At 38.2% G+C, this 12,330-nt stretch overlaps 1 protein-coding gene across 3 annotated transcripts in view; it reads left to right on the top strand.

Moving 5' to 3' along the window:
* efl1 (elongation factor like GTPase 1) overlaps positions 1-12,330 on the top strand; it is a 291,123-nt gene that overhangs the window by 75,237 nt on the left and 203,556 nt on the right. For all 3 annotated transcript variants that reach the window (XM_059952643.1, XM_059952645.1, XM_059952644.1), the window contains 2 exons: positions 1,481-1,617; positions 6,200-6,322. In XM_059952643.1, the coding sequence (XP_059808626.1) occupies positions 1,481-1,617; positions 6,200-6,322 (260 nt within the window). The remainder of the gene's footprint in view (positions 1-1,480; positions 1,618-6,199; positions 6,323-12,330) is intronic.

Raw genomic sequence — 12,330 nt, 5'->3', positions numbered from 1 at the left:
TCCTAATATTTTAGATGAGCCAAGATTTTGATGCAGAGAGACGAAGCAAACAACAAAAGCCATCGCTGTCAGTAATTTTGTTCTGGTCTGAGTTCCTCCAAATTCTTTTCCATCCTAATTCAAAGTGAATGACCATGACTGTGAATGTCTGTGCATTCCTATAGTGGCAGTATTATGTGAACCTTTCAAATGATTCTTTATTTTTGGTGTGAATTTGAGCAAAGCTGCCAACTGTTGCAACAGCAGCCAGCTCTTGGGTATGTTTACAGAGTTTGGGCTTAACCCAGGCAACACACTGTTTATGCTGCCTAGGTGAAAGAATTCAGTGCATGCAAGTTTAGATGCAGTTTTCCACTTCAGTTACTTTAAAATGTTCAGGCAATAGGGTAATTTGATTATGTTGTTTCTGTTGATACAGTCCTTAAAATTTTTACTGCGAAGTTTAAAACCTGGGCACCATAAAGTTTTTTTTTTCTCTCACACATCCATCAGTGGGGGATTTGGTTTAATTACATGTTCAAGTACTAGACCAGCTCCTTCTCAGGCATAGCTAATTCCTGTCCCTGTATATAGCTGCTTGCAATTCTGTGAAGAACAATTGTGCTGAAATTAATATACAATTGATTAAATAATTCATTTCAGCCTAGTAATTGTACACACGGTACATGATAGAAATCTTTCAACTTTAGAGACTGTGAGATAGTCATTGATAAATGCTAACTTGGTCAAGGGAAGGAACTGATTGACTATTTGAATATGAAATTAAATCAAATCTATCAAGGTGAAGCAAACTAAATCATTTTAATGGATAAGTTGTAAATTAATTTTTTGTTGATGCAAGAATAAAGGCACTTACAGGATTTGTAAAGTGGTAAATAAATATTATTGTATGCCTATACTGCTTGCAGCTTCAATCATTATTAGTCAGACACGCAGAATATTGCCTCAATGAGGGAGAACCACTGTTACAGTTACTTTGCAATACAAACGCAGGGGAAAAAAACACAAAATTAACTCTGCGTTGGACTACTCATAGGAAATTTATTAGTTTTGAGTCAGAATTTCTCTGTCTTACCAGAAACAGTCTAATACCATCTTCCATGGCTACTAAGTGAAAATGTTTCAGAGCGCTACAGGGGTTATATTTCAGGGCTTTTCCTTCTGGTCTGACATATTGTAAGGGCAACAATTAAATTGAAACCTGCTTGAAATTATTTAACTATCTAAACCTCTAAAGACCTCAAATAAAACTGAGCTCATTTGCTCAATTATGTGGGATTGCTGTGCTAAAAGATGAAATGCCCTGATTTCAGCATAATGTTAAGCATGAAATGCAGATTTTGTTTTGTAAGAGTATCTTCAATTTTGTACATTCTATGAATGAGAATTTTTGAGCATTCCTCTGAATATACCTTTAAGAATGAATATAACTGGTGTGAGCACATGTTAAGAAATAATAATCTTTTGTCTTGGTTTCCAGGGACAAAGAGAAAATTAACAAGATAGTAAATTCACTCGGTCTATCCATTCTACCTCGTGATTCACGTCACACGGATCCTAGAGTACATCTCAATGCCATCTGCTCTCAGTGGCTTCCCATCTCTCAGGCTGTGCTGTGTATCCTTTAATTATATGATCCTTTATTGGATTACAGTGTTTAATAATATTGGTTTAACCAAATTACAAATTGGTTAAATTGTTAGTGATTGTAATAATGTTTGTTAATTCATTTGTATAACCTAACCAGCTAATAAGCTACCTGAAATGAACTGCTCGAAAACTATTTAAACTGACAAAAGTGCAAACTGACATTGAATGAATGAAACCTGTTCCCTTAGCTACCTTTGGCAGGATTTGGTAATTGACTGGTAAGAATAAAATTCCAAAAAACTGTGCCTCATGTATTTAATTAAATTCTAGTAGTTTACAAATTGGAGAGCTATAATTTACATCCATTATGATGGAGATCAATATTTTAAAATAGCCATCTGTAACTAGGGACAGCCTTGGTTATTATAACGACAAAATATTGGGGATCTGAAACTTTGAAAAACTCAAGCTCTTGAATCTGCTCTGATTAATTTACATTCTGATATGTCTATCCATGGCCTCTTCTATTGTCCAAATGAATCCAAACTCAGGTTGGAGGAACAACACCTTATATACCGGCTGGGTAGCCTCCAACTTGATGGCATGAACATTGACTTCTCTAACTTCCATTAATGCCCTTCCTCCCCTTCTTACCCCATCCCTGACATATTTAGTTGTTTGCCTGTTCTCCATCTCCCTCTGGTGCTTTCCCCCCAATTTTCTTTCTCCCGAGGCCTCCCGTCCCATGATCCTTTCCCTTCTCCAGCTCTGTATCACTTTCGCCAATCACCTTTCCAGCTGTTAGCTTCATCCCTCCCCCTCCGGTCTTCTCCTATCATTTCGCATTTCCTCATCCCTTCACTACTTTCAAATCTCTTACTATCTTTCCTTTCGGTTAGTCCTGACGAAGGGTCTCGGCCTGAAACATCAACAGCACTTCTCCCTATAGATGCTGCCTGGCCTGCTGTGTTCCACCAGCATTTTGTGTGTGTTGTTGTTTGAATTTCCTGCATCTGCAGATTTCCTCGTGTTTGCTCTTGAATCTGCTCCTGCTTTCATTCTTTCACTTCTCTGACTGCGTCATTCTGTGGATGAATTTCAAATTTTATATCTCCACTTATTTGTCAAAGAAATATTTTCTCCTTGCTCATATTTTATAGTTCAGTCATAAAATCGGCACCTAATTAAATCTGAAGATGGCTATTTTTCCTCTGATCATATGTATGCAGCCTTTCAGGAGGTAATCAAACAATGGTCTACTGATGCATCAAGATTGTTTTGAGAAATGTATTCCTTGATTTGTCAGGCTGCAGTACATCTGGGTTAATTGCTGGACCTAACGTGTACACACAATTGGATTTGAGGAAAATGGTTATTTTCTTGGGAAATTTGTATTCTATAAAAACATAATCTTGGTGTAACTGGAACTGTCAGTAGGGATGTGCTCAGAGGTAGAAGTTGAATGTTACATGCTTGAATTTTAAATAATGCTGGAAATGCCAAAAATCTGTAACAATAGCAAAATGCTTATTTCAGGTCTGTTTTCAACTCTGCAAATATTGCCTGACTTCATGAGTATTTCCAGCATTTTCTCTTTAAATATTTGAAAAAAAGCTTTGTTTCAGTTCTTAAACTTTTAATGATTAAAATATATTAAGGCAGTTTTGGACTCAAACTCAAATATTTGAATCTATTGAAAGGGGAATGCAGTGAATATAAATTTACTAGAATTTACTAAAATACATAAATTTACTAAAAGTGCATACTAAGGTTCAAGATAAAAGGATTGTGGATCCAGTTATATAACATGATATAAAAGAGAATGTGGCAGCACATACATATAGTGGGTTGGAGACCAGGAAATAGAATAAGGTATGAACTACTGTTTCTAGACTAAAGAAATATTTTATCCTTGGGGAACAGAGTTCAAAACATTACTCTTACTTGTTATATGTAAATGCTTCAGAGTTCTCTATGGTCTCCTTCAGATCCTGAGTCTTCTACAAGAGTATGATGCGACATGCTCTGTGATCTAATATACTCTATTGTGAGCCACTATATTTCTGCAGCCTTCAGAAATAGAGTAGCTCACAGCAGGGTTTATTAAAAAACTGTAAATCCTTGTATTCAGGACCAAATGTTCTGAAGACCTGAGACTCCTAGAATTCCTGGAGGTTTCTGGATGTGGCAGAATCATGACAGCCCATTAAGTTTGGATGAAATTGCATGGTTCCTTCAAGATGAATGAAACTCCTGGAAATATTACCTAAACGGCTGTTAAACTTGGCTTTGGTCAGCCCCAACATGCAAGAAATTTATAGGACTTTGTCTTGACCTGACTGTATTTCGGAATCCAAGAGGAAGGGCATCATCTCCGTCATCTACAAGCCAAAATGGAAGAGGGAAGAAGTAAGTATTTATTCACTGGTTCATGTGGGCTACAATTTCCTTTCCAAGGTCACTGCATATTGAGTTAAGTCTGAACTTGAAAGGTGATTCACTTTGTCTTCTGCTGTATTCAGCGGAAATATTCCTGACATCCTTTCACTATTCAGGGGTACAACTGTCAAGTGAGGGACAAGGTTGCTTAATTAGTTTGGGTTAGAAGAAAACTATTGCTAGAACATTACACGTGAAAATGATGATCATCCAAAATGGAACTTGGATGTGCAATCAGCAATTGGATGTGACTTCACAGGGATTCAGTAACGCAATCCTACTTAGTGGGTAAAAGACAAAGCTTTCCAATTAATTCTGGAATTAAGGAAAGTTGTTGTTTTTCCTGTCGTGTTCGTGTGTGTTTCAAGCCATTTATCAAATCTTTCAAAAAGACCAATCTGCGTTCCATTTTATGTGAAGATCAAAAATGAATCTTGTCAGCAGATATGTCATGCACATTTCTCCAGAAAATGTTGAGAGAAGTGTACCTAGCATGACCCTCATCCTGATGACTACCTTGTGTATGGTTGCATCAAGCTTTACATAGACCCTGGGTACACAAATAACAAGCGTTATTATGCATGTTTTTTAATCTGTCCCTGGGATTGCGTAGGAGGTTTCTGAACACTCTGCTACAGAATCTTCCATTTGCATGTACATTTGCTAACCTGTTTTGGAAAGGTTTGTGCAGGATTGATCACAAGTCAGTCAGCAGAGGTCTGCATAGAACTGAAATGGTGGATCGTGTCAGGTTGCATCTGTGGGAAGAGAACCAGAGGCAATGCTTAAGTATAAGACTCTTCATCTGTTCTGGTGTTCTGATGAAGGGCATTGATTTGAAATGTTGACTTTTATTCTCTTCCCACACCTAGCCTTAATTTTCTGAATATTTCCAGTGTTTTTACTTTCAATTTCCAGCACCTATAATATTTAAAAAATTTTCTCTGACTTGGTGGATCTTGTCGGATGCTTCCTTGAGCAGACTCTCAGTCTTGTGAAAGAATACCTATACTTATACCTTTCAAATCAACACCAGCACTGTCAGGTGATACAAAAGCTCTGTCTGTCAGATTCTTCATACGTCGTTGGAAATGCAGCACTATGATACTCTGTACAGAGGGTGGAACTGTCATCCATCTTCTGAAATGTGTGTTTGCCATTAAGGTTTGGAAAGGGATGCACTGCATTTTGCTGAGGTTCATCCTGAACAGCTGCATAGCAGGACTCTGACCTCTGCAAGCTGTTCCCAGGGATGTAGACTGAAACAAACACCAACTGCTGTTGGAAGAATATCGGCTTAGTGAAAGACAGCTCTTGGTCTTCTGGAAACTTGCTGGACTTCCAGGGCTAAGAGCTGTCCATGACCAAATGCTATACACTTGGCACATTTCACAATCTGGGACAGCCTATTAAAGAACATATTGGATCTTCGTGTGGTCTCCACAGAAGCTCAAAGGGGAAAGGTTACAATTTAATGCCCACCCATCAGTGAACTCTACTGGGCCAGATACTCTGTCTGTCATGGAAAATATTTAAAAGACAAATTGATGTCATGCTAATATAAAATAAATCATGTAAGTGATTGGAATATTCCACGTTCTGTGAATTGGCAGCCACTGAATATACTATGTATATTGCACATTTTATGAATAAAATATATTTTTGAAAATAAGTCATATTTTAGAAAAATTAAGGTTATTGCTCTGACAAAGTCAAATGGTTTCACTGTGTCTGATGTTTTAGTTATGCTGTTAAGAGATGGGGAAAAGGTATGAAAAAAAATCACCAGAAGTCTAATTTTAGAGACATTGAACTTTTATGCTGTAAGATGTAAGTTAGGAAAGACAGCTATAAAGAAGGATGGTTTTATTCCATACCTGCAAGATTTTGTGTGTGTGGATGGTGTAAAAACAGTTCCTTTGAAGCGCTCCATAAAACTCCAGGGGAAAATATATCTATAGAAAGCAAAAAAAAGTTACATGTATGTTCCGACAATGCATCATATTGAATGCCATTAATGTGAAAAAAGGATTAATAATGGGCTTTTTTTTTACTAAAGTTAAAGCAATAGTTATGAATTGTGGCAGAAAGTGAAAAGGTTAACAGGGTAAAAAGAAAGCTTAGCTCTTGGAATGGAGCTATCTGTACTTTCCTTAACACAATACAAAAGCAATGGTCTGTCGCAAGTTACCTAGCCCATTGGATATTACTGAGGAACGGGTTGAAAAGCTTATGTGTGTGAGCAGCAGAAGATTTGATTCATTGCCGACTGAAACCCAATCACTCAAACAAGGTAAATGGAAGTGCACTTCAATTTCTTTTATAATGTACAGTGCAGTTTGATAAAATGGAAGATACACTGCCTTTTCTCTTTATTTTTGAATGCTGAATACTTTTTTTGAACTAATTCACATTTTAGGGTAAATTAATTAAGAGCATTGATCTTATTTGTTTCTGCAATTATGCAAAAATAATCCCTCAAGTGAGTGTTAGAGCCAGTTATACTTGTTTGTTTTTAATATTACCATTGTTAACTGATATCAAATTGCTTGGGAGCGTTGTAACATATTGCTAGGGTTTCTCTGACTGGTGATGTACTTGTTAGTGAAGTGAGTTTGTGACATTGTTTGACACGTGTCATTTGTCCTGTATGGTAGGAATCCTGGTTTTCTGCAAAGTGCAATTCACACCTTATTTAGAAACCCATATATTGTTTCATTTGTCTTGTATGCAAATTCATTGTATTTTGAAAAATATTTAAGGGATACCAGAGATCCATCAAATAACACCAGGTTAAGATGGCATTATATTTGAAATGTTCCTTAAGGTTGTTATAGCTGGGGGTGGTAGTGGGGATAAGCTCCCACTATCTATTAAATGTTCCCAACGGAGTGCCTCTCAAGTAGACTCTTGACAACCAAGCCCAGCTCCTGGCTTTCACATGAGGCTTAGCTACTAAGCCCAGCAGGACTATTTCTTCTGACCGGAGAAGGGGCAAAGACGGATTACTGGTGCCTTAAAACCAGTCTCTTTGGGCAGATGGGGCTCGTCAGCTGTGGTTGGCAGCTCTTCTAGGAGAAGGAAAACTCTGATCTCAAACCTCCACTGCTCTGCGGCTATACCCACTCATGGGGAATACTTTGGGAGTAAAACCTGAGGAAAAATCTGGAGCTGGAGTCCCTAAGACAATCCTATGTTGAGTTCAATGCAGACTGGCAACTCCTGTGAAGCTACTGGTGCCAACTGTATTGATGTCAGCCGTTCCTTTAGATTCATTAGCTGCAGAGAGAGGGGAAGTCTGCTACATGGGCAACAGCTTGCTCAGCACATCGTATTTCCTTGGCTTACGTATTGTAGGCGGCTGGGACGCAACATCCATGGTCGACCCTAACCAACAGTGCACATCATATTTAACATGTATGCTAGAGATGGATCTGCATCTAGATGTTACCTTTTATAAGGTTGTAACACCATGTATGTGACTTTGGTAGATTTCTGTACGATGTATTTGACAATAATCCTCAAAGAACACCAATACACTTAACACCAGTGCACATGTGGAATTGATTATGATGCCTCAGTGAATTCCAGCTATAATAACTTGGTGATACTGTAGCAGGAATAGGCAGATGAATTTCAAATGGCTTCACATTTCACAGTGTTAAAGAGTGAAGCTGGACAGGAGAAATTTGCAGTCACCAAGTCTGGAATGGAAAAAGACATGGGGTCAGGATTTCAACTGGATAGGAGCTAAGCCAACACCAGAGCTGAGTGATCTTATGTTGGTGAAACAGGAGTCTTCAGAAATGGTAGGAGTATGAGATCTGAAACTCAATTTGAAGGTTAAATCAAGGCTGTGAGCAGTCAGAGTTGGTATGAGGTGGAATGGAGATAGTAGCGTGGGAATGGAGTTTGAAATGAGTAAATGTCTTCTCAGTTTTTAATTGGAGGAAATTTTTGCTCGTGCATTCTGAGGTGATAGAAGAAAAGTCTAATGATGCAGAGACAATGGAAGTTTCAAAAGAGAAGGTGGTGAGGTAAATTTGGTTGTCATCAGCCCTTGAAGGGAAACGTCATGATGATATAAAAAAGGTGACCACAGGAAGTGAAGTTTGGGCACATGAAATGTGGCAGACATATATTTTTCATCTTAAGTATAAATAATTAAAAGGAAACGTTCATGAAATGTTAACAGCAAATGATGAATGTAAATTAAGGTTACAAACTTACTTTACTGTGAGCATCTTCACTCAAATGAATTAACATCAATTATGTGTTGATGTTTAAACACAGGATTAAATTTAAATTCTGTACCTTTGATGTATTCAAAGTGGCAGCTTAATATTAGCTTAATATTAATAAAGGTCTGAAATATTAGGAAAGGAAATATTCTGGACTAGATGAGATTCTTGTTTTGAAGTGATTCTTGTTATACACTTGCAGTGTTTCTGAATAAATCAGAATGAGTTTGCTTTGGTTTGTAAAGTATACTTTTTAATTATAACACAGTTAATGTAATTGTTTGTAGTTTTACATTAATTGAACATCAGCAAGTCCTTTTGTGGCTCATAACTGCGTCAACTACATAACTAAACAAGGAGGAAATGTATTAGAAATTTCTGTGGCTGCATTTCAATGATTTCAAGGATTCTGTGGCCAAACCGCAATAAAAACCTCATCCTTTAGGTTCAAGCTTAGCCACAGTTTGTTGAGATTGAGTTTTACATTTTACACCAGTAAAATACTCAACTGGATGCAACACAAAAACATTTTCTCTGGATTTGGCAGGACTTGTAATCGTCAGTTGTTGTTATGTAGACATAATCCCAAGAATTTGTTCATGTGGGAGGCAAACTGACATGAACCATTGGGCAAAATGGTGTGTTATTATGTTTAACTTCTGTTTTGACGGACGAGCATGCCTTCCTTGTTAGGTCTATGGAGATATGATGCTTCTTACTTAGTCAATGTTGTCCGTGCCTTCAAGAAGCAACGGACGTGGGGACACTAGCAGTTTGCTTTGTTGCTGAAATGTGAAATCTGCGGTTAGGCAGATAATTATCTCTACAGTGACTTGTGAATGCTTAATTTTTGAGGCCATTTTGAGCTTCACTACTGCTGATAGTAGTAAAGTGCAGTAGTAAATGATACATTATCCTTAGAGATCTTACTGCGTTGATTCATCATGCGGTGACTCCTTTTAAGCATTGCAATTCCATAATGTCTAAATAGTTAATGCTATTGTGTGCAGCTGCTTCCCGACTAGAATTTTGTTTTCAGGCAATGAAAAGTTGTATGTCATCTTTCTGAAGCACAGGTAGCCATCTCCTGAGAAAATCAAAATTCAAAGTAAATTCTATTATGAAAGTGCGTATATGTCACTATATACAACCTTGAGATTCATTTTCCTGTGGGCATACTCAGCAAACTTATAGAATAGTAACTATAACCAGATCAGTGAAAGATCAACTGGAGTGCAAAAGATAACAAACTTTGCAAATGCAAAGATAAATAAATAGCAATAACTAACAAGAGCATGAGAGAGAGTCCTTGAAAGTGAGCTAGTTGTTTGTAGGAACATTTCAATGATGGGGCAAGTGAGTGTAGCTGTCCCTTTCTGTATAAGAACCTGATGGTTGAGGGGTAGTAACTGTTCTTGAACCTGGTGGAGTGAGCCCCGAAGCTCTTGTACCTTCTACCTGATGACAGCAGCAAGAAGAGAGCATGACTGAGTATGGGGGTGGGAATGGGGATCTCTGATGATGGATGCAGCTTTCCTACGACAGTGTTTCATGCAGATGTGCTCTGTGGTTGTGATGTACTGGGCTGAATCTATTACATTTTGTAGAATATTCCTTTTGAAGGCATCATTGTTTCCATACCAGGCCATGATGGTACACTACACATTTATAGAAGTTTGTCAAAGTTTTAGATGTCATGCCAAAGGAAGTAGAGGTGCTGCCATGCTTTCTTTGCAATTGCACTTGCATGCTGGATCCAGGACAGGTCCCTTGAAATAGTAACACCCAGAAATTTAAAGTTGCTAGCCCTCATGACTTCTGATCCTCTGATGAGGATTGACTCATGGACCTCTGGTTTCCCTTTCCTGAACTCTGTATGGTAAACTGCGAAATAGTAACTCAAACTTATTTGCCTATTCCTCTCTGAATCATATACAGGTTTCCCCCGCTCTTCGAAGGTAGAGTGTTCCTATGAGACGGTTCATAAGCCAGAATGTCGTAAAGTGAAGAAGCAATTACCATTTATTTATATGGGAAAAATTTGTGAGCATTAGCAGACCCAAAAAATAACCTACCAAATCATACCAAATAACATATAAAACCTAAAGTAATAGTAATATATAGTAAAAGCAGGAATGATCTGATAAAGACACAGCCTATATTAAGGAAGAATACTTTTCTGCAATCATTGCAGCACTGTGCACCGCAGCAAAAATCTCACCAAGTACTCTCGGCAGAAGCACTCTTTCCAGTAACCTTTAAGCTATGAAGCTGCCAAATCCTACCAAATAACACATAAAAATACACAGCCTATATAACGTGGAAATAATGTACGTCCAGAGTAGTTTCACTTACCGGAATCGGGAAGACAGGGAGCACACTGATGATGGCTGAGTCGTCGGAGGTTGGGGTGGTGGGAGGTAGAGGAGACTGGGGTGTCATCTCATCGTCATCTGTTTCCACCAGGGCAGGCAGGTCACCTGTTTCTATGTCTGCCTGCCTCGATGTCGAAGGTCGAGGTTCATTGTCTGCTGTGGCTGATGTGGAAGGCTTGAAAAACGACAGTATGCTTGACTGCTTAGCCTCGCGCATTTTTCTATCATACAGTTCTTTGTAAGCACTCAAACCATCCTACAACTATGCCCTAGAGCTACGTACCCTTTCAAATTTAAAGTCATACCTTTCTGCAATCAATGCAGCGTTGTTAATCGCAGTGAAAATCTCATGCAATTGCTTCACATTCAGTTCCTGGACGACTTAACTTACTGCGTTCGCTACTGCGTTCGGTTTCAATTGTTACCATTTCCTCTTCATCAGCTCTTCATCTGTCAGTTCTTGGTCATGGGATGCCAAAACCACTTCAACATCATCTTCATCAACTTCCACAAACCCAGCCTCCTTAGCCAAACTCACTATGTCCTTACTTCGTTCACCATGATGGAAACAGTTAATTATGTCTAGTTTTACGCTATGTGTAATACCCTTATGCGCTCTTTTAGGCTTTTCTGATATGTTAGACCTCATCTTGCTAACAGATGCACAAAATATATCGACATAAAGCACAGATGCTCACAGGCACGTGTTTAAGCAATGCCGGCTGGAATGCAGTTCCAGGCGAGAAGCTTGGCTGCTCAGGGTGTGCGCTGCCTTTTTTCGTAACAGTGAAGACAACTTCTGTTAGCGCAAACAGGTAACGTAGGTCTTTCGTAACAGCGAGGTGTCGTAAAGTGAACGTTTGAAAAATGAGGGACACCTGTACAGGCATTCATGTTCTCAGTTGTTATAAGCACATGTGCTCTGTAGAATTCAAAGTTCCATGTTTGTGACAATGTGCACCATCTTCAGATACTACATATGAGCAAGAGCAAATATTGAGATGAAGAATCAGCCATGATCTTACTGAAAGATTGTATGGCTTACTCATGCTGTTTTCCATTTACATAAATAAGTACTTTAAACCCGTTCATATTTGTTGGAGTAGGTGAATGGCACCAGCAGTGGTTGGTAGAAAAGCCACATCATTGTTTTGTGTCTTTTGTCACTTTACTGTTCCCTCCGATTCAATTCTTAGTGTTGTATTTCTGGCCATTCAGCATTGAATTGAGAGTCAGATAACAGTATCATTGTACATTCTGAAAAGTTTGTTAGCTATAGGTACTCTTAAGAGGCTTTATTTGTTGAGATCACCTTGCCATCACAATCACATTCAACTAGATATACGTTAACTATAAATAAATTATCTCTGCATACATATAAAATAAGTGTTTATATTACAGTTTAGAGCAAAGAAGACAGCCTTAATTTAAATTTGTTATGGTTGCAGAAATACTAATAATTGAAATTAATAAAACAGTGATAAGTTGTTTGATATAATAGTTTTGGCTTCAAAAAGATCTGATGCAAAGTTTTTGAGTATAGATTGGGGGACTGCTTTGTCAAGCTGCTTCTGCGGAAAGCAGAATTTCCCAGTGACCAACAGTTTGAAATCCAATCCTCATTCTCATTTCAACATGTCAGTCCATGGTCTCCTCTACTGCCACGATGAGGCCACTCTCAGACT

The sequence above is a fragment of the Hypanus sabinus genome, chromosome 28, assembly GCF_030144855.1.
Source record: "Hypanus sabinus isolate sHypSab1 chromosome 28, sHypSab1.hap1, whole genome shotgun sequence".
NCBI lineage: Eukaryota > Metazoa > Chordata > Chondrichthyes > Myliobatiformes > Dasyatidae > Hypanus > Hypanus sabinus.
The sequence above is the reverse complement of the archived record's forward strand: the minus strand, read 5'-3'. Positions and strand labels throughout refer to the sequence as shown.